The sequence below is a fragment of the Urocitellus parryii genome, chromosome 5 (assembly GCF_045843805.1).
Source record: "Urocitellus parryii isolate mUroPar1 chromosome 5, mUroPar1.hap1, whole genome shotgun sequence".
Classification (NCBI taxonomy): Eukaryota; Metazoa; Chordata; class Mammalia; order Rodentia; family Sciuridae; genus Urocitellus; species Urocitellus parryii.
Genome location: NC_135535.1, coordinates 180,517,366 through 180,537,637, shown reverse-complemented (window position 1 = coordinate 180,537,637; position 20,272 = coordinate 180,517,366). Strand labels below are relative to the sequence as shown.

The following is a 20,272-nucleotide window of genomic DNA, read 5'->3' as shown; positions in this document are numbered from 1 at the left end:
ATGTCTCTTGGAACACAGAAACATGGCCCAACTTAGAAGATGGGTTTTCTAACCTCTTTCTCTGTAGCCTGGCAACAGCAACAGAATATACAAACTTGTTAGAAATATACTATTGCTTGGCTGGTGCAGTGGTGCATGCTTGTGATCCCAGCTTACTCAGGAGGCTGAGGCAGGAGGATTGCAAATCTGAGGCCCACCTGGCAACTTAGTGAGACCCTGTCTCAGAATAAAATGGAAAAGGGGCTGAAGATTTAACTCAGTGGTGGAGTACTTGCCTAACATGTGTGAGGCTTTGGGTTCAATCCCCAGTAACACTGAAAAGGAAGAGAGAGAAATCTCAGTTCTGCAGTATGACCACTGCCTAAGAATGGGCATTTTAATAAGAACTCATGCAGATTAAAGTTGAGAGATCTTGCTATAAACTGCTATCTTTGTCCTTATCGATTCTCTCAACCTGAAAGGCAAGTGGGTCCCCCCAAATCCATTGAGTCCAGAATCTCTGAAATTCTTACTATTTGCTTTGCCAATGAAGTCTGGCTCAGTCTCTCTGCTCTTATGCTCAATTCCTGGAAACTGTCTTTTGGCAAAACCACCATCACCACCTGCAGTTAGTCCCCCAGCCCTCTCTCCCTCGCCCCTATTCAAGTCTCAGGAGCATTTCCAGCTGCTTCCCCTGAGCCACAACTCCCTGCCAGCTGCATGCCCAGAGCCTCAAAAATCAGCCCTGAAGCTCCTCCTGCACCCAGGGAGTCTTCAAGGACCTCTGTGATCCCAGTGCTGGAATATCTGAGCCCACCAGACCCCCGAACCTGGGAGGCCAGACTACTGCTCTCCAGAGACCTGTGGAGATGTGGTCCCCACCTGTTTCCCCCAGACACTGGAATTATGTTCAGTTTTCAGTCCTGGAGGGAAACGGCTTGCCTAATCCCTCTAAGCCAGGAGTCGGTTGACGTTAGTGATGCCGACTTCCCTGGGGGCAGCTGGTGGACAGAGCTAGCGTCCAGCTAAAAGTTGTTAAGAGAGTTGTGATAGTTCCTCCCCTACTTAGACTGCAGAACAAAGCTCGAGGTAACTAAATAATGAAGACCTGAGGCTTCAGGTTCAGACCCACCAACCCTGACTGCAGGGACCTCATGGTTGGCCCTCCCTGTTGGTCTCAGGGAGTTGGCTTGGCTGTGGGAAGGAAGAAATCCCAAACTTGTGGGTATTTACTCTGCTCTGGGCATTATGCTAAGCTCCTTACCAGTATATCTCATTTAATCTTCCCACAAACACCATTATGCAGAAATTACTGTCTCCAGTCTTGCAGATGAGGAAACTGCATCTCAGAGACATTAAATAACCTGCCCAAGGTAACTACAGCCACTAAGGGGGAAACCCAACTCAGTCTCTTTCTACTGCTTCTCCCTTTGAACCAAGCTAAGAGGTTTATACTTTTCTAGAACATGTATTATTGTTCTGAAGGCACCAGGCGCTGACATTAACCACCTCAAGACCTGCTTCCCAGTTCCTGAGCCGTCACAGCTGAACTGTCTCCTACATCTTTGAAATGTGATATCAGGCTTGGGACATAGGGCAGGGGACGCTTCTTCAGAGCTTTTGAGGGTCATTGCAGAAGCCCTCTGGTCACTCCACAAACCCCTGTAGGGCCCAAACTGAACAAGGCCTCTTTTCTTGTACCATTGGCCCCTGATCTCCAGGGGCTGTGGTGACATTCCAGGAGATCCATCTTCTTCTCCTTCTCTTGCTACTGATGCTACGTAGGGAGGGCATCAGAGCAATTATAAGAAAAAGACTCCATTAGCACATTCAATTTGAAAAACAGTATGAAAGTTCCTCAAAATATTAAAAATAGGAACTTGGGGTATAGCTCAGTGGCAGAGCATTTGCCTAGCATGTGTGAGGCTCTAGACTCTATCACCAGTACAGAAAAAAGGAAGGAAGGAACAAACGGATGAACTACCCTATTATCCTACTACTGTGTGTGTGTGTGTGTGTGTGTGTGTGTGTGTAAAATGAAATCAATATGCTGAGACATCCACACACCCATATTTAATTTAGCATTATTCATAAGATCCAAGAAATGGAAACAGCCTGAGTGTCCATTAACTACTAAGTGGATAAATATAGTACCTATACACATGGTGGAATACTCTTCGGCCATAAATAAACAACAAAGTCCTGTCCTCGCAGCAGCCCTGAGGGAAGTGGAGATCACTGTGCTCATTATTAGCCAGGCACAGAAAAATGAGACCAGGATCTCATTAAAACATGGAATCTAGAAAAGCTGATTTCACAGCAGTTGACACTAGAACGGTGGTTTCCTAAGGCTGGGGGAGTAGGGAGAAGAGAGGGATGGGGAGGGGTTGACCACCAGGTGCTCATTCACCATTAGATAGAAGCAAGAAGTTCTGGCTGCCACAGAATAGGATGGTTCCAACTAGCAACCGTGTACTGTACATTTCAAAAAGCTAGTAGAAAGGATGTTGATAGTTTTTATTACAAAGAAATGGCAAATGTTTCAGGGGATGCTTTACCCTGATTTAAATATTATACAACATATATATGCATCAAAATAAATCACATTACCCCATCAATATGTATTATTTTTATGTTTTTATGTGTCAGTTAAAAATAAACTTAATTTAAAAAATAAAAAAAATAAAAATTACTCCCACTCAAAAAAATTAAATTAAATAAGTGTTTATTTGTTCAAAAAGAAAAAAGAAGGAAAGGGAAAAGACTCCCAGGGGGCACTTTTGGGTAAATGCCCACCACAGATGCAGAAGGGACACAGCCATCCTTGTCCACTAGAGAAGTGAGACCTAACACTGCTCCTGCCCTGCCCTGCCCTGGCATCCTGCCCAGGCCAGCATTTTCTCAATTTTCTATGTCCTTGTTTATGCTCTAATGTGTGGGTACGGCGAAGCCAACACAGAAGGCTGCCGTATTCAGGATGAGTCCTGCCCGGGGAACTAAGAGTAGAAGAAGGAAACTTGGACTCAAAGGTGTTTTAAAAACTTAGAAGGTTCTCAAGGATCACCCAATCCACACTTCTCATTTTAGGGATAACTGGAGACCAGAGAGGCAAAGTAACCACCCAAGGTACACAGTGAGGTCCCAGCTGAGCCAGGACTGTAGGCCCCATTACTGTACCCTACTCCCCTGCGGATGATTCCTTGAAAGATGAATAAACATACAGACAGAGGAAGTTCCTAAGTGTTAAGTGTTTAGACTCAAAACACCTCTCCTAGCCAGTCTGGCCCTGGCCTTGTCCTCTGCCTCTATACTAAATCACATCACTCTCTTCCCTCAGGGTGGTGCTTGGTGGAACAGGCCCCTACTGCCTCCCCATAGGCTCTGTGGTTTCTTTAGGTCCCTGCATCTATCCCCACACCACTGCCAGATGCATGCCTGCCTCCTTTCCTCCCTCCCTTTGGCTTCCTGAGTGCCACCACCAGTTCTGTAGGGGAAGAAATGTGCAGGGTCCAGTGGTCCAGAGCATGGCCTGCAGAGCAGGACTGAGGACCCAGCTGAGGCCAAGACACCTCAGGCATCTGCTCTAGGGTCTCTGGCACTCCTGGGGACTTGGGACCCAGAGGCTGGATTCCCACCTGCGCTTTCCCCACTGTGCTCCAGGCTCACCACAGAGCCCTTCACTGTCCTTCCAGCCATCCCTCCCCAGTCTCAGAACTCCAGTCTGGTCAGCCTTCATGTCTTCAAAGCCACCCTCATCAGCTGCTCATCGCAGGGTGCACCTCGGCTGACTGACAGCCCGTCTAGCTCTGTGTTACTCAGCATAGCTTCCTGTGCCTCCTTGTGGAGGTCCCTTCCTGTCCCCTGGCTCAGCCCTCCTCTAGGACTGACACATAGCCCCTGGTTAGCCAGTGGAGGAAGATGCCCCCCTGGAATCCTGCCATCCTTCGAAGTCTCTTTCGGTCCTACATCCAGCATGCAGCCAGGTGCAGCCAACCTTCACCTCATATGCAACATGCCTTTCTCTGAGCTTTCCCAGCAAAGAGTCCAGGTGCCAAATGCTAATCAAGAAATTTTACCCTACTGTGGACTGTGCTCCATATAATGCATGATCGTGCTTTCAGTCTTCAGGTCTTTTATTTCCATTATGCAAGCAGCTTTGGTGTGAAGACCTTGGACTTTGGGGTCATTTAGGACGGACTGCAATCCTGGCTTTGCCCTCTGAGCACTGTGTGAACTTGGAACAGCTTTGCAACTTTCCTGAGCCTCTGATCCTTGATGTAGAAAAAGAATCTACCCTTTAAGATTTTCTAAGAATTGCAGAGAATGCCAATTTTCTTTTTCCAACTTTCATTGAACCCTTACTCTGTCAGATACTCTTCTGAGCACTTTGCAATATTCTTTCATTTTCATTCCCTCAAAACTGTGAGAGAGGCTATCACCAATGTCCAGATCAGTGCCAAGGAAACAGGCTCTGATGTTAAGCAACTTGGCCAAGACCATGCTGCTGCCAGGTGGCAGGCTCAGGGCTCTGAGGTAGGCAGTCTGACCCCAGCACCCAACCTCCACCCCCTGTGTCTTGGTCTAGAGCAGTCACAGTCACTCCCAGGTGCCTCCCAGTACCTGGTGCTGTCCCATAGGTCAGGTTGAGCATGGGAGTCCCGATTGCCTGGGCCAGGCAGGCAAAGGGTTCCAACCCTCCATTGTACACCATGGGATTCTGACATGACAAATGGAGCATAAGCCCATAAGTCCCAGAAAGGACACACTGGGAAAGACTTTGCCTGACAAGGTGGCCTGACCAGGATATTAGCTCTCTGGGTGGAGCTGTGTAAACACACACACACAATTAAACCACTGGCCCAGAGCAAACAGGAACTTAATCCTCCCCAACATTTTAGCCTATACACTAGAGGCTTTCTTGGGTCCATTTGTCTGTGGTGGCCATACTGCATGATTGTCCCTAAGGCAAATTAGTATTGGTGGTGTTTTGAGGGCTTATTGTGACATTTGCAATATCCAAGGCAAAAATAAAATTAATCCTCATTGTTTGCCAGGTTTTGCAAAGCACTTTACAGGTATTGTATTACTTGATTCTCCCTAAAACATGAGGCAGCCCCTATTATTATCCCTGTTTTACAGTGAGAAAATTGAGCCTTGAGTGATATTAAATCCTTGCTCCAAGTGATATTAAATCCTTGTACAAGCAGCTAGTACAGAGCAGAGCAGGGATTTGAACCCAGACTGCCTGGTTCTAAAACCACCACCTGCACACTTCAGGAGGCTCCCTGACTCACCAGAGAGCCAGCCATGACTTTGGGTCTAGTACTCTAGGTCATGGCCGGCAAGGTTGTGACTTTGCAAGCATAGTACTGTGAATTGCCCTTGGACCAGACAGAAGTAGCTAGGTGGGTGGGATGCCATCAGTAACCTCTACCTCAAGGCCCCTTTTACCTTTTCTTGCCTCCATTGTGCCAAGATGTCTGGACTGGATCATTCTTGCTTTCCCTGGGTTTTATCTGAATGCTCAGTGGAGGGCTAGGCAGTTCACATGAGATATCAGCAACAGGGGCCAACACAGGTAGCCTGGCCTCCAATTCACCCCCTATATTCATCAATCATGAGGTTTTTTGCAACCTCTCTGAGAGAGGCCCAGACCTCTTAATTATAAAATAGAGACAATAACCACACATACCCAGTGTTATTATCAGGATAGACTTTTATAACATTAGCCTAGCACCCAGACCATAGGAATCCATTATTATCATCCTGATTTTCATTTGACTCACTTATTAGTTCATACTTTGACCAGTGCATGCAGTTCAAATGCAAAACACCATCCAAATTCAAAGATAAGTTAGATAAGCCTTGCTTTTCAGTCCAGAGAGACGCAAACAACCTAATCATAGCCCAGGAGAGGGTGAAGTGCTTATGACTACAAGGCACCAAAAGAGATGCAAGAGGGCCCAGAAGAGAGGGCAAATGATTGTGTCAAGAGGTTCTGGGGAAGACTTTATGGGGGAGGAAGGATAGGAATTTCCAAGGAGGAAGGACGACAGGCTAGGGAACCGCATGAGCAGAGCAGAGAACTAGTGAAAGCGCACACTCCCGGGAGCAAGCTTCCTTGGTGCCACTGTAAGCGGGAATGGAAGTCTGCAGCAAGAGAAGTCCAAGGAGGGACAGTGGGCGGAGCATTTGAATGTCCCGATGCAGAACCTTGATTTTATTCCATAGGGGGTCACGGGATTCTTGAGGAAAGGATCAGCATGATCTGACCTTTGTTTCAAGAAAACAACTAAAACTGAAGGACAGATGAGTTAGAGAAGAAAGATAACGGAGACAGAGAGAGGAACCAGTTAGATGATTACTGCAACTACATTCACCTGGTGGTAAAGTAGACCCTGACTCACTGAGAAAAGGCTCAGCAAATCTGATTTAGGAAGGTGAGGCACTGGGTTTCATACAGGCATTGTCTAAAGGTTTCTATTGAAATGTCAAAAACAAAAACATATGGTCAGTTTATGTGATGGGGTAGAGGCTAAACTCAAAATGTGTTTTGGAGGAGAAATATTCAGACCTACCTTATTCTTCAAACTGATAAGTTACTTTAGGCCCACAGCCTGTCACATTCATTTGTGTGTCCCCTACAAACCCCAGGACATTGACTGCAATATGGTTTGGGGGTTCAGAGAAAGAGCTTTGAAGTCAATCTGCAGGGTTCTGCTCCTGCCCTTTACTCTCTCTGCCTTTTACTATCTGACCTTGGGCACATGAGTTATCTGCTCTAGGCCTCAGTTTCCTTACAAGATTTTTGAGGATGCCAAAAAGGTGCAAAGCTCTGATAACATTGCTTGGTATAAGTAAAGCTCTGGATGATTTTTTTTTAAACAACAACAAAATCAAACTTAGAATCAGGATGTGAATTAAGACCTGTCTCCCTGTCCAGTGCTCTTCCTACTCCATGTTGATTCACATACTGATCCAAAGAAAGCCTTAGAAGCCATGGAATGGACTGCAGGTCTCTATTGAGTTATTCTAAGGCCCCAGAAGTGTCCCTTGACAAAGACAGGCACAGGTCAGAAGCACCTTGGCGCTGCTCCAGTGGAACTTTATGATTTGAGAATCAATTTTAAAAAAACTAAAAAATAAATGAACATCTGACTGCAATAATTATTTAAGGCTAAGAAAAAGGCCACAGGAGGCCCCAAGGAAGGGAATGCAGGTGTGGGGACTTGAGGACAGGCTGGAGCTGGCCAGCTGAGGTTTATGCTTATACACTCTGTGTCCTTCATACCATTTCAGAGAGTCCTGCTGACGAGGAGCAGTGGTCAGATGACTTTGTAAGTATTTGCTCTGGGGTCTGGGAGGATACCAAGGCCCTGTGAGAGGCCTTGTGGAGGAATTGTTTCTGAATTATTCACTGGTGTTCAGCTGCACCTCACAGGAAGAGGGCAGGTCTGGAAAGGCAACCCGCCGACGAGGCAGAAGTAAGCTCAGGATGGCCGGCTTGACCCAGCATTCACTATGTGCCAGGCTAAGAACTTGACCTTCCTTGTCTCATTTAATTCTCACCTCAGCCCTAACGAGATTTTCAGTGCTGTCACCACACAGGCAAAATAGATGTTAAAATGTTTAAGTATTTCTCTATCCGTTGGTAAATGCCTCTGCCCTACATTCCCTTGTGTTCTGTCACCTCCTGACCCCTGTCCTAGAGCCCAAACACACTAACAATGAAAGAGTTAATACCTACAGAAAAGTACCTCCAGGACCAACTATGGAAAGTGTCAGTAACTTGCAGTTCCAAATTCAAACCCAGGCCCTCAGAGCTCACAACCAGACTCACAACCACTGAGGTGGCTACTGTGACCTGGAGGACACTATCAGAACTCTGGGAACCACAGAGTAAGAGAGAGGGAACAGGCCATGGAGACATTGGTAGGTGGTGTGTCAGAATGAATTGTGGACCTCCCCAAGGTATTGTCACAATTGCAAGAGCCCCTGAAGCCACTTGTCTCTTAGGTTGAGTCTTGTGCAGACAAGATGTCCTTCCTCACAAAAATTAATCCTAATGTACATCAAATTCATTTAGAATGCCACCCTGATCCAATCTGAGTTTCAGATATACAGAGAATCCAAGAAGGCTCCACACACCTAGGCACCCACTTCCCAGAGAAGAAAATAGAAACTGAGAATTAAAATGATTTTCCCTCTGTCAATCAGTGGCCAGTGGAATGAGAACCCAGGAGGCAGACCTCCACGTAGGCATCAAAATCAGGCCTGAGCCCAGTTCTGGGCTGTGTATACCACCTGGAGCTTATGCAGCCATAGGATATAGCAGTTCCCCCTTTTTCAACCACAGAAAAAGAAAATAAAAATGAGGGGAAGAGGTGATTTCCCTACCAGCCACTTGGGTTTGGAGCCCCTACCAGAGCTCTCTGCAGCTGCTAATCCCCAGACGTGCTGCAGCTGCGCCCCCTCCTGGCTGCATCACAGGGCTGCATCTGCAGCAAAACAAAGAAGCCCAGTGGTCTACATCCAGAGGAGAGAGAAAATGGAATTTTGGGGCTGAATAAAAAGCACACAGTGGGGGCATAGAAAACACAAGTAAAACCAGCTTGGAGAGGAGGGAATGACTTGCCCCAAAGTAAAAAAACCAAAATGAAGATACCAGCTGTAACAAGAATTAAGTAAACGTCCACTCACCATTACTTTTCATGTAGTGGTCCAACATTGCACACAGGATAAAATCCAAGCTTGTTCCTAAAGCCTCCAGGTTTGCCTGAGGAATTCCTGTTATAAAAATTGCAAGTGAAAGAAAATAAGCTAAAAAAGCAAGTTCCCCATCCATTCATTGGAAATCCATGTGTGGATCATGCATTGTGATAGGCAGTGGGAAGGGAGGTAGATGCAGAGGTCAGAAGACCTCTTAAGTCTGAGTCAAACATCTCCTCCATATTATTGTATGCATAAATGGTTCGGATAAGCTATCTATGGAAAACGTTTAGAACATGCTATTCCCTGTGTCAAGGGAGAGAAGAGTCTAGAAAGACTTCATCTTCACTGTTTGAGCATCAGACCATACCAGTGTATTTTAATGTGGATTTAAAATGTGTATTTTTAAAAAAGGAAAAGAAAGAAAGAGACTGGATTCTGAATGTGTTTCAGGTCTAGACTCCTCCCTTCCCCTGGCTTATTAGCTCTGCTTAAAACAAAACAAAACAACCCACATCCCTTCAAAGACATCTGTGTTGTTTTCTGGGGCATCCCCTCACTTTCTCCTATTTTCTCAGCATTTATGATAGAAAAAACCTATTGGTTATTCTATTTATTGATTGGGTCCTTTTTCTATCTTTTAAAAATGTATTTTATCTTCTGTTCTTGGCCTACAAATAGAGTCTCAGTCACCCTCATGTTTAAATAGTGTGCTGCAGGGTCAAAGGAACAAGCTCTGGAGGGAGGAAGGTGTGGCTCAGACCCCGCTTTGCCTCTTGTTAGCTGCCTAACCTTGCAAGGTCAGCATCTCCCAGCCTTGGCTTCCCCATCACCACACTGGGGGAACCACTTTGACCTGCGATGGTAGGAATTGTGCTGGTGACTAAGGGACACAGGTACACTGAGCGTAGTGTCTACGTTTGCAGGACAGCGACTATGAAAATCCAGATGAGCACTCAGACTCAGAGATGTACGTGATGCCTGCAGAGGAGAATGGGGATGATAGCTATGAGCCGCCTCCAGCCGAGCAGGAAACGAGGACCATCCATCCTGCCCTGCCCTTCACCAGGGGCGAGTATGTAGGTAAGGCCACCCCCCATCCCAACACACACACACACACACACACACACACACACACAACACACTCCAACACCAGCTGCTCTGACTTCTAGGCCCCCAGGGAGAGAGGTGGACAAATAGGCTGCTGCCCAAGTGCCCTTTGTTCTGCCCACCATTAGGGCTCTCACTCTTCCAAGCAGGAAATCTGGGTGCTCACAGACGCAGCCCAAATGGCAAATTTCCCCATTCCAGGTGAAAGGTATCTGTCCTAAATCAGGATCACTGAAAATAGGCAAAAATAAATGAATTAATAGATTAATAAAGCACACCCTGATGTTCCCCCCGCCCCCCGCCCGTGCCCCAAGAGGCCCAAGGCAATCCAACCTCTGCTTCTCTTAGGGCTTCCTGCACACGAGTTTATGGAATTTTGCTTAAGAAGTTCATATAGAACTCTGATCACCCTCAAGGATCCCTACTCCCACCCATACCAGACAATCCTGGCCCCCTGCCCACAGGGCAGGAGGGTTAGGGAAACCTAGGAGGCCTGGAATTAGCCTCACAGCTCAAATGGACACAGCTTAGGTCTCATCTTGAGGGCTGCATGTTCCTTTTATTGTCCATAAAGAAAAAATTTACTTTCCAATCTTAGCAGAAGACATGGAGTTCCCCAAAAGTGAGACCAGCCAGCATGTCCATGACGGTTGGGGCAGTGCTAGCATTTGTACCAAGTGTTTCCTCATGGAAAGGACTTCTGTCCTTTCTCATTGACTACAACTGCTCCTTGTTTTGTTCCACAATTAGTCTGTAGAGCACCTACTATGTGCCAGAGACAGGACGACATATTCCCCAGACTTTATACTTCACAGTTTAGTGCTTTGCAGACATGGCCTAATCAACTCTCTTCATAACCTCTTTAAAAAGGAAGAGGTTGGCACCAGCCTGTAATCCCAGCAATTCAGGGGGTTGAGGCAGGAGGATGGCAAGTTCAAGTTAGGCACAGACCCTGTTTCAAAATTAAAAAGGCTGGAATGCAGCTCAGTGGGAGAATGTCCCTGGGGTCCATCTCAAGTTGGCGGTGGGTGGGGGATGGAAAGTAGCAGCTTGGAAGAATGGACTAACTCGGCTGAGGTTCTGTGTGAACTTGACCTCTCAGTCCTCAAGGTTCGTGTGTAACCCACCGTGCTCCAAGCACTGCCCACTGGATTTGGTAACTGATCTTGTTCAGTCTTTGTAATAACCCTGAAAGGGAGGGGTTTTGCTAGGCACATTTTGCAGACCAGGAAACCACAAGGGTGGCTAGGCGGTTCATTCAAGGACATGCACTTCAAAACCTGTCTTCTACATTTTGCTAACTTGGATGGACTTGAATATTGCATTAAGAAATCTGAGCGAACTCCAAGAACTGTAAATAAAACTTAATATGCATGGCAATTGGATGCCCAGGTACAAAAGCACAGTAAACAGTGCCATTAACCACATACCTTCAACAAGGAAGAAGCAAGGGCTGAGGGCAGGAACAGGCATCAGGGGAGGGTGTGGAGTTAGGGGAATAAGGTGCAAGGGCAGCTATACCAAGCTAGGGGGACTGTAACAGAGGAAGCAGCAGGAAGCCAATGATGGCAGTGTAGGCCACTGTAAGTAAAGGTACTGTCCCCAAGGTAGGAAATGCACCAGGTTGTTCCTATGCTTAGAGTTTCCTAAACTGTATCAGTCCAAATCAAAACTTAGCTCACAGCATCAGCTGGGTAGAGTTGCAGTTCCTAAGCCCTCATGGCCTGGCATGGTAATGTTAGTTCTGCTTATTAGGCAGGCATGCCCCACCTGCTGCTTTCATTGCCATCTTTCTCATCCCTACGATAACTCTCTGAAGTGGGTAGCATGATCTTCCATTTTAAAATGAGGAAGTGAGGCCCAGAGAGGTTGAAGAGCCAGCCCAACAGCCGCGTGCGGTGAGTGGCAGAGGGGGGTGCAGAACCCAGACCCATTTTGGCTTCAGAGCTGGATCTTTCCCCGACATCTGCTGAAAATAGACAGACCTGATGCAAGGGGGTTGCCAGGGTCCTCTAGGAATTGAGGGAAGTCATTGAGGTTGACCCACACAAATGATGGCCACTCTGGATGTACCTTAGAATAGCCTGGGGAATTTTTAAAAGTTCAGACATAATAGGCCTGGGGTAGGGCAGAGGTCTCAGGATTTTTAGAGCTCCCCAGTTAGTTCTGATATTTAACAGGATTGAGAATTACACCACTTACAGACACACACCCTCCCTGTGCTGCTTCTGTCCACTGTGCTTGGTAAGAGTGTTGGCATGGCGGTGTTCCTGGGCCCATGGGCTTCCGTCACTCCCCCCGGGAGGATGTTTTTCATGAGGATGTTCTTCTGGGGTTTATTGTGTAAGTCAGAGACAACAGAAACTTTTTGCTGAACATTCCACTTTGCTCTTTAAGGACTGCCCCACTGATCATTTGTAGCTACAGAGATGCCAGTAGTTATATACTTTCTAGATCTTCCTGGCCTCCACCCAAGGAATGATCCGGAACCTCTACTGAGTTGTGTTTTTGTTTTTCGTTTGTTTGTTTGTTCAAGACAATCGGTCTAGCCAGAGGCAGTCTCCACCCTTCAGCAAGTCGCTTCCCAGTAAGCCCAGCTGGCCTTCAGCAAAAGCAAGATCGGCCTCCACGCTGCCGATCCCAGCCTCCCTGCAGAAGCCTCAGATCCCACCCAAACCTAAAGACCTCCTTGAGGATGAGGTACAGTAAATCCGCCTGGAATCTCCCCATGCTACAGCAGGGAAGTGAAGTGGATGGCAGAGCTGGCATTTGAACCCAAATAGTCAGGTGTTGGGGCTGGGTGTTGAACAGCTCCCCAGTATCACCTCTGCAACACCCACTGAGGAGAGACTGGCCCCTCACTGAACACAGATGTGCCAAGCACTATGTGGTTCCAGGGCTTCAGTGATGCCCAGAACAGACCAAGTACCTGTCCTTACAGGGCTTGATACCTGTGATCTTTGACCCTTGAACAGATCACTCAATTTCCCTCAAGTTCCTCATCTGTAAAATCAGAATGTACCTAATTTGGTAGGTATTGCTGTAAAAATCACCAAAATAATGTATTTAGCTATTAAAAGCCCACATGACTTGTAATAAGGAAGAATCTTGTGTGTGGGCATGTAATAGCTAATCAGAATGACCCCTGATAGACAAATAGGGTCTGGGGCAATGGGAAAGTGAAAACAGGATGAATCTGCGGCACTTTTGATTCTTAAATCTGTAGTCCAGGGGAAGGCAGACAGGAAGAATGGTATATTAATGCTGAAACATCTGAACGTTGAAGTTGATCTAAGATAATTTTAAGAGCAATCACTTATATTTTTGAATCATGATATTACATTAAATAAAATATTGCTAATAAACATAGGTCACAATAGTAGAATGATCTACTTTATGTCAAAAAACCAATTATTGGGCTGGGGATGTTGCTCGGTGGTAGAGTGCTTACTTAGCATGTGTAAAGCCCTGGGTTCAATCCTTAGTACCAAGGGGGCAAAAGAGCAATTAATTTTGTCACTATAGCCAAGTATTTGTGATTTGTTCATGTGATAATGGGGTTTATAAGATATAGCAATGCCAGGGTGACTTCCTTAGGACATAGATCGTGATGGTTCTTGATCATTCACTTATTTTGTCAGGTAATGATCTTCAAGCATTTAATTGCAATTAGGAAATATATATTATGCATTCCCTGTCTGTAAACCCTATAAAAGGCAAAGCAAAGCCAACAAACAGAACTTGTTGGAATTAGAGCGATTTTTTTTTTCTGTATTGCTCTTTTGGAATAAAAATGTCTTGATTCCAGAAATATCATTATTCTAAATAGCTCAAATTCTAGACATTACAGATAAAACAGCTTCTAGTGTAATCAAGCACTGCAGGCAAAACAAGTACAAACTGAGAATTCAGAGGAAAGAGTCAATTCTGAAGTGTGAAATTGGGCTAGGAAGCTTTGGGTAGGGCACTGTGCTTCTGGCTTCCCTATAACCATCAGGTATTGGTGCCAAGTGCCAATACCAAAGTTCTGTATTCAGATACAAGAAATTTGAGGGTTTTGTTGACTACAGGCTTGAGAGCAAGACATGCTTCCTGAGGCCTCAGCCTCTTCTTCACAGGAACTAGTCCCTGCAAGAAAAGCTGGACTCTGGCAATATGTTGCTCAACCTGCCAGCTAATCCAGAGAGGTTGACCCATGGGGCCAAAAGGGTCCTGCAAAGATACTAGAGCCTCTCAACATGCCCACTATTCAATGCTGCTAAATCAGCTTACCTCAGCCTTGGATCTTGGATTAGCCAATTTCAATTCTATTCTCTGAGCCTCTTGATTACAGGTGCTGGAAATACAAACACAGATCAGAAAACCTGTTCTTTAAAGAGTCTACACTCTGACACAGTGAGTCCAGCAACAGAGCAGAGGGAAAGAGCTCCCCTCTGATTGGCAGAACTAGAAGACTTCTACTGTACAGCCATGTACACCCCTCCCCCCCAAAAAGTCATACAACCAGACAAGAGCCCAGCACAATTTCCTCCCAGGTCTGTTCAACTCTAGACTTTCATTACCTCAACCAAATCATCTGCAGCCAAAGATGACTGCAGAATTGAGATGATGTGTGAGTAGAACAACCAGGGACCTTTTGGCCAGGTTTGGAAGTGAAGAAAGAGATGAGAAATTGCAATTGAATGAAAAAATGATAAAAAATATGACAGAAAGAGAAGGAGGAAGACACAAGTACTAGCAGTTTGTCGATCGGAGTGTGGGTCCTGAATTCTTGCACCAGCTAGGTTCAAATCCCAGATCTACCACATTTTAACTGTGAGACCTTGAGCAGGCTGTCTAATTATTCTGTGTCTCAGTTTCTTTATTTTGAAACGGAACAATGATGGTACATACCTTATTGGGATGTTAGAAAGATGAAATGAGACAATATGTGCAAATACTTAGAAAAGCACCTGGTAATAAATATTGGTTTGTGTTTCTCCTAGTACCTTTCTTGACTACCCACCAGGACAGATTGTAAAAACTGCTTCTAAGATCTTATTATCTCATTTATAGCTTATCGGTATAAAATCATTACCTCCCTGTATCTGTGGTCAATTGATTATTGACAAGGTGCCAAGACAATGGAGAAAGAATTATGTTTTTAAATAAATAGTGCTTCGAAAACTATGTAACCACATATCAAAGAAAAACGTGGTATTAATACTAGATAGAATTAAACACTATCTAATACCACATATAAAATTAACTAAAAATGATTTATAAAATTAAATGTAAGGACTAAAATTATAAAATTCTTAGAGGAAGGCACAGGAAGAAATCTTTGTGGCCTTGGTTTAGGCTATTTTTTTTTTTTTTTAGATAGGACAACAAAAAACCACAAGGAACAAAAGAAAAAGATAAAATGGACTTCACAATTTAAAACTTTCATGCCACAAATGATACCATCAAGAAAATAAACTACAAATGACAGAAAAGGAGAATAATTTTTTGAATCTTATATCTAATAAAGGACTTGTATATAGACCATACAAAGAACTCCTGTGAACTCAACAATAAAAATATAACTGAACTAAAAATGGGCATGGATTTGAATAGACATTTCTCCAAAGATATACAAATGAGCACGTTCACCATCATTTGTCATCAAAGAAATGCAAATCAAAATTACGAGAGACACTGCTTCATACCTGTGAGGATGCCTATACCCCAAAAGACAGACAATAACAAGTATTGGTGAACATATGGAGAACCATCACACAAAGCTGGTGGGGGTGGAAAATGGGGCAGCTACTTTGGAAAACATTTCACTGTTCCTCACACTGTCAAACACAGAGCTACCATCTGACCCAGTGATTTCACTCCTAGGAGGTGAATTCCTAAGAGAAATGAATGTCTACCCCAAAATGTGTTCACAAATGTATATAGCAGCATTACTCATAACATCTCCAAAGTAGGAGCAACCAAATGCCCATCAACCGATAAACAAAATGTGGTATAGTCATATAATAGAATATTATTTGTCCATAAAAAGGAATGATATGATGACATATGAAAAAAATCTGGAAATCATCACTTAAGTAAATATGTGACAAAAGACTACATGATGTAGGCTTTCCTTTATATATACAGTGTTCAGAATGAGCAAATCTGTATAGTCAGAAAGAAGGCTTGTGGTTGTCTAGGTCAGGGGAGGGGGTAGATGGGAGAATGACTAAAGGGTGAAAGGTTTTTTAGAGGGTAATAAAAATCTTCTAAAATTAGATTGTGGTGATGATGGCACAACTCTGTGAATACAACCAACTATGTTCAGAAAATAATTTTTACAAAATTGTGCCTGTGTTGAATACGTATGAACTTTTTTCCTTGTCATTATTCCCTGACAACTATTTATTTACACAGCATTGTATCACATTAGGTATTTTAACTAATCTAGAGATGATTTAAGGTCTACAAGAGGGTATGCATTGGTTATATGTGAACACTATCTATTTTATTTTATTTTTTTTGTACTGAGCATAATGATATTTATTTTTTTTATTGGTTGTTCAAAACCTTACAAAGCTCTTGACATATCATATTTCAAACATGTTTCAAGTGAGTTATGAACTCCCATTTTTACCCCAAATACAGATTGCAGAATCACATCGGTTACACATTCACATTTTTACATAATGCCATACTAGTGACTGTTGTATTCTGCTACCTTTCCTATCCTCTACTATCCCCCTCCCCCCATCTTCTCTTTCTATCCCATCTACTGTAATTCATTTCTCTCCTTATTTTTTCTTCCAATTCCCCTCACAACCTCTTTTATGTAGTTTTTTATAACAATGAGGGTCTCTTTCCATTTCCATGCAATTCCCCTTTAACACTATCTATTTTATAGGGAACTTAGTATCCATGGAGGGAGAAGGTCCTGGAATTAACCCCTATAGATACCAAGGGATGGCCACATACCAAATTGTACTAAGTAGTCAACTTTACATAGTGTGTTCTTATGGCATGTGAATTATAAGTAAAGCCTTGTTTTATAAAATTCCTACTTCCCTCCCCAAAGTCATCTATGAATACCCAGATTCTTCTCATTAATCTATGCATTTCCTTTAGGCTGATTATGTTGTCCCTGTGGAAGATAATGATGAAAACTATATTCATCCAACAGAAAGCAGTTCACCTCCATCTGAAAAAGGTAACAGTCTGCAGATTCCCATATCTGACAACTTCTAGAAGTTACTTAGGACATTCAGAACTCTTTAGTAGTAAGCACTAAGGGTTCAGACATGGCAATGCCCTGGCCTCTCTCCTCTGTAGCCACATCATGGGCCTCCTTTGGCTGGTGGAGCAGAGAGATCAGTGAGCAACTCATCTCTGGAGCCTTTCCCCTTACCTTCCTCATTCTACTTTCCTCTCCCATGATTTAATATTTCCATCCAAACTTCTAAAAGCACTGGGTTACCTTCAGCTGCCCTTGCATAGAAAGGATTTCTCATAGAGCTGCAAGCTACCATATTGCCTTATGCATGCTGCACTAGGAACAATTTCCTTAGAGGACTGATGGGGTGAAAGAGTGAACTGTGCTCTGAATCCCGATTCTTAAAAGGTCCTGGTATCCCAGGCTTATGAGAAACATTGCATTTATAAATCCTGTACAGTGTAGCAGATGCTCTCACAAACAAGTTACCCTAAAAAAGCCAGTGCCACACTCTCAGGTCTGGCACCAAAATAGGGCATGTTTATTCTGAATGTAGTTCCTTTGCAGAATATAATCCCATGCACTTGCCTCTTCAGGTAACACTACCCATCTAATAAACTTGACTGCAAGGTATTAACTCTGCCTCCCTGTAGCAACACTTTCCTGTACATAAGACCCACCTGAATTCCCAAGCCACCATTGCCATAAAACAACACATACACACTTCTCTTCACCCTCCCTCTAAAATACACACACACACACACACACACACACACACACACATGCACTCCAAGAGAAATTGAATGTATTGCATGTTGAAGGGAAGTTGAGGAGTTGGGGGGCCTATTAACTTGGCCTTTCCATGATTAGGTTGAACATACTTCTAAAAAAACAAACATTCATCTCCTAGAACTTCAGTTTGGCAAATGATATTCCCTGGATTCATTTTAACAAATCCCTGTCATAAAATAATCTGATTATTCCTTTAATCCTTAATATATTCATTCCAGAGATTTCCTGTGAGGAGACTTCTTTGAATGGTTTGTGTGTTTAATAAGGGTGTCTCTTACTCATTCTTGGCAAATTCCATAGACTGACCCATTAGGACCCTTTAGTTTTCCTGATGAGGTAATTTCCCCCAGGAGAATGTATCTGTCATGGTTATCTGTATATATTTTTGTGTGTTTAAGCTCCTATGGTGAACAGATCAACCAAGCCAAGTAGCTCCTCCAAGCTGACCTCTCTTCCCGGAACAGCTTCAGGTATAGTATCACGTGATTTGGTTTGGTTTTGAATTTTTCCAAATGAGATCTATAGCTCAGATCCAACATGAAGAAATTAGCACTTGTATTTCCCATTTCTTAGTAGATGGGAACAGTGTGGTGGCTCCTCTGTGGAAAGAACCCCCATCCCAGACCCTCTGGCCTCTGCTAGACAAGTCCTGGTCTTCATCCCTCCTCACTAAGCACTTGATGGCTTCTCTTGTCTCTGGCCCCTGGATGAGGATTTCCCCAGGGTTTGGCCCTCAGCTCTTCTACTATGGTGTTAAAATCAGGGGGTTTGAGTCAGACAGACCTGGGTTGGAATCCTGGCACTCTTGGTTACCAGCTGTACCATCCTGGACTTGTGCTCCCCAGATTTTGTTATCTATAAGTGGAGACAAACAACAGCCCCTGCCCTTGACAGGAGAATTCTGAAGTCATGACAAGAACTCTTAATGAGTGCCTGGCACACCGTCAGTGTTCAGGAAAGAGGATGACTTTTCACATTTTTAGGTTTGTCCACTCTTCTGGCATTGCTTCTTGTGTCTATGGGATAACTCCCTGGTATCCAGCCCCTGCCTGATTTCCCTTCTGAGGGTCATGGTGTCCCTGCAAGCTCAATATTGCCATCACTGAGCTCAAAGCTATTGCCATCCTGGTTCCTCCAGGCTACACATCTCAGAGTTCCTGAGTTCTTTCCAAAGCCTGCTGTTTCTTCCTTCCAAATGTGCTCTTCCATTTTAGCAGCTACACCCTAGGTGGGGCTTTCTTCCTTTATCACTGCGTACCTTCTGGTCTGTCACTTAGCCACACCCCTGCCTCTTGGCTCTCTCCTTAGCAACAAGAATGAGCTTCTGAACTCCTGCAGATATTGCCAGCTCATCCCATTATGTGTCACTCCTACCCAAGCCATGGACATCCAGAAGTCCCTGGTTGTCTCCTCCTGTAGGTTTTGGCAGCCCCCAAACCTATAGATACTGAACAGTACCTACAACCCTCAAGACCAGAGATACTGAGGGGTACCCACTCCCCACCCTATTACCTGCAGAGAGGGGTGGGACTCCCACTCCTGCATTCCCAGAGTGTTCTCTCTGTCTCTGTCTCTCTCCCCTACACACACACACACACACACACACACACACACACACATCACACACACACACACATCACACATACACACACACACACACATCACACACACACACACCCTGTCCCGAGTTGAACACAAGGGTTTGGAAGTTTAGGCTCTGCTTCCATTGACAGGATCCTTGAGAGAAAATGAAGGGGAAACTATTTTTAAAAAATCATTTCTTAGACTCTTTCCTGGTGAAATTGTTCACTTTTCTCACAATTTCTAGTCTGACCCTCTTCCTCAGAACTCACAGCCTTTTTGAATGTGGGAATGGGAAGTCAGAGCCCTATTTCAGCTCATCTTAGGTTCTGGGAACAAAGGGTAGCTTGCCAGCCCAAAATGTCATGATGAGGCTACTATAGTCCCCGTTGAAATGGGGAGCCAAGTCAGGATGAGAGTTTGACTACAGATGAATGAATCCTGTTTTAGAAACCAGTTTATTAATCTCAGCTCTGCTTGCCTTACAAGGACTTTTTCCTAAAACACACCCTGTACTCCAATCTGCCTGTACTTCATGGGTCCTGCTCTTTGGTCTTTATGTGGGTTTTGACTTTTAAGGTATCAACTCTTGTCCATCCTTCAAGACCCAGTGTGAGGCCTCCCGCTCTGGTTTCTGTGGCCCTCAGAGACCTCTCCTTTACCAAAAGTCTCCCCATGTATCCTTGGCCCTTACCTGTTTCCTGATCCCTCTGTGTCTCATCTAATTCCATAAGTATATTAGAGGCTCCTTGAAGACTTTTGCATGGACAGCACTCACTCAGGAGGCCTCTACTGATCCCACATAGGGATAGGGTCCCATCATGTGCTCTCCTATACTGCCCTGTGCATGCCCTTTGTCCCATGACCCCTGGGGAGACTCCAATCTTTCCTCTAAGACTCTCAGTT

The 20,272-nt window shown here is 44.5% G+C and overlaps 1 protein-coding gene across 1 annotated transcript in view; it reads left to right on the top strand.

Annotated features, from left to right (window-relative positions):
* Positions 1-20,272, top strand: part of Blnk (B cell linker) — a 69,977-nt gene that overhangs the window by 28,951 nt on the left and 20,754 nt on the right. The window contains exons 4-8 of the mRNA XM_026394795.2: positions 7,279-7,316; positions 9,615-9,771; positions 12,335-12,498; positions 16,909-16,990; positions 18,184-18,255. Of these exons, the coding sequence (XP_026250580.2) occupies positions 7,279-7,316; positions 9,615-9,771; positions 12,335-12,498; positions 16,909-16,990; positions 18,184-18,255 (513 nt within the window). The remainder of the gene's footprint in view (positions 1-7,278; positions 7,317-9,614; positions 9,772-12,334; positions 12,499-16,908; positions 16,991-18,183; positions 18,256-20,272) is intronic.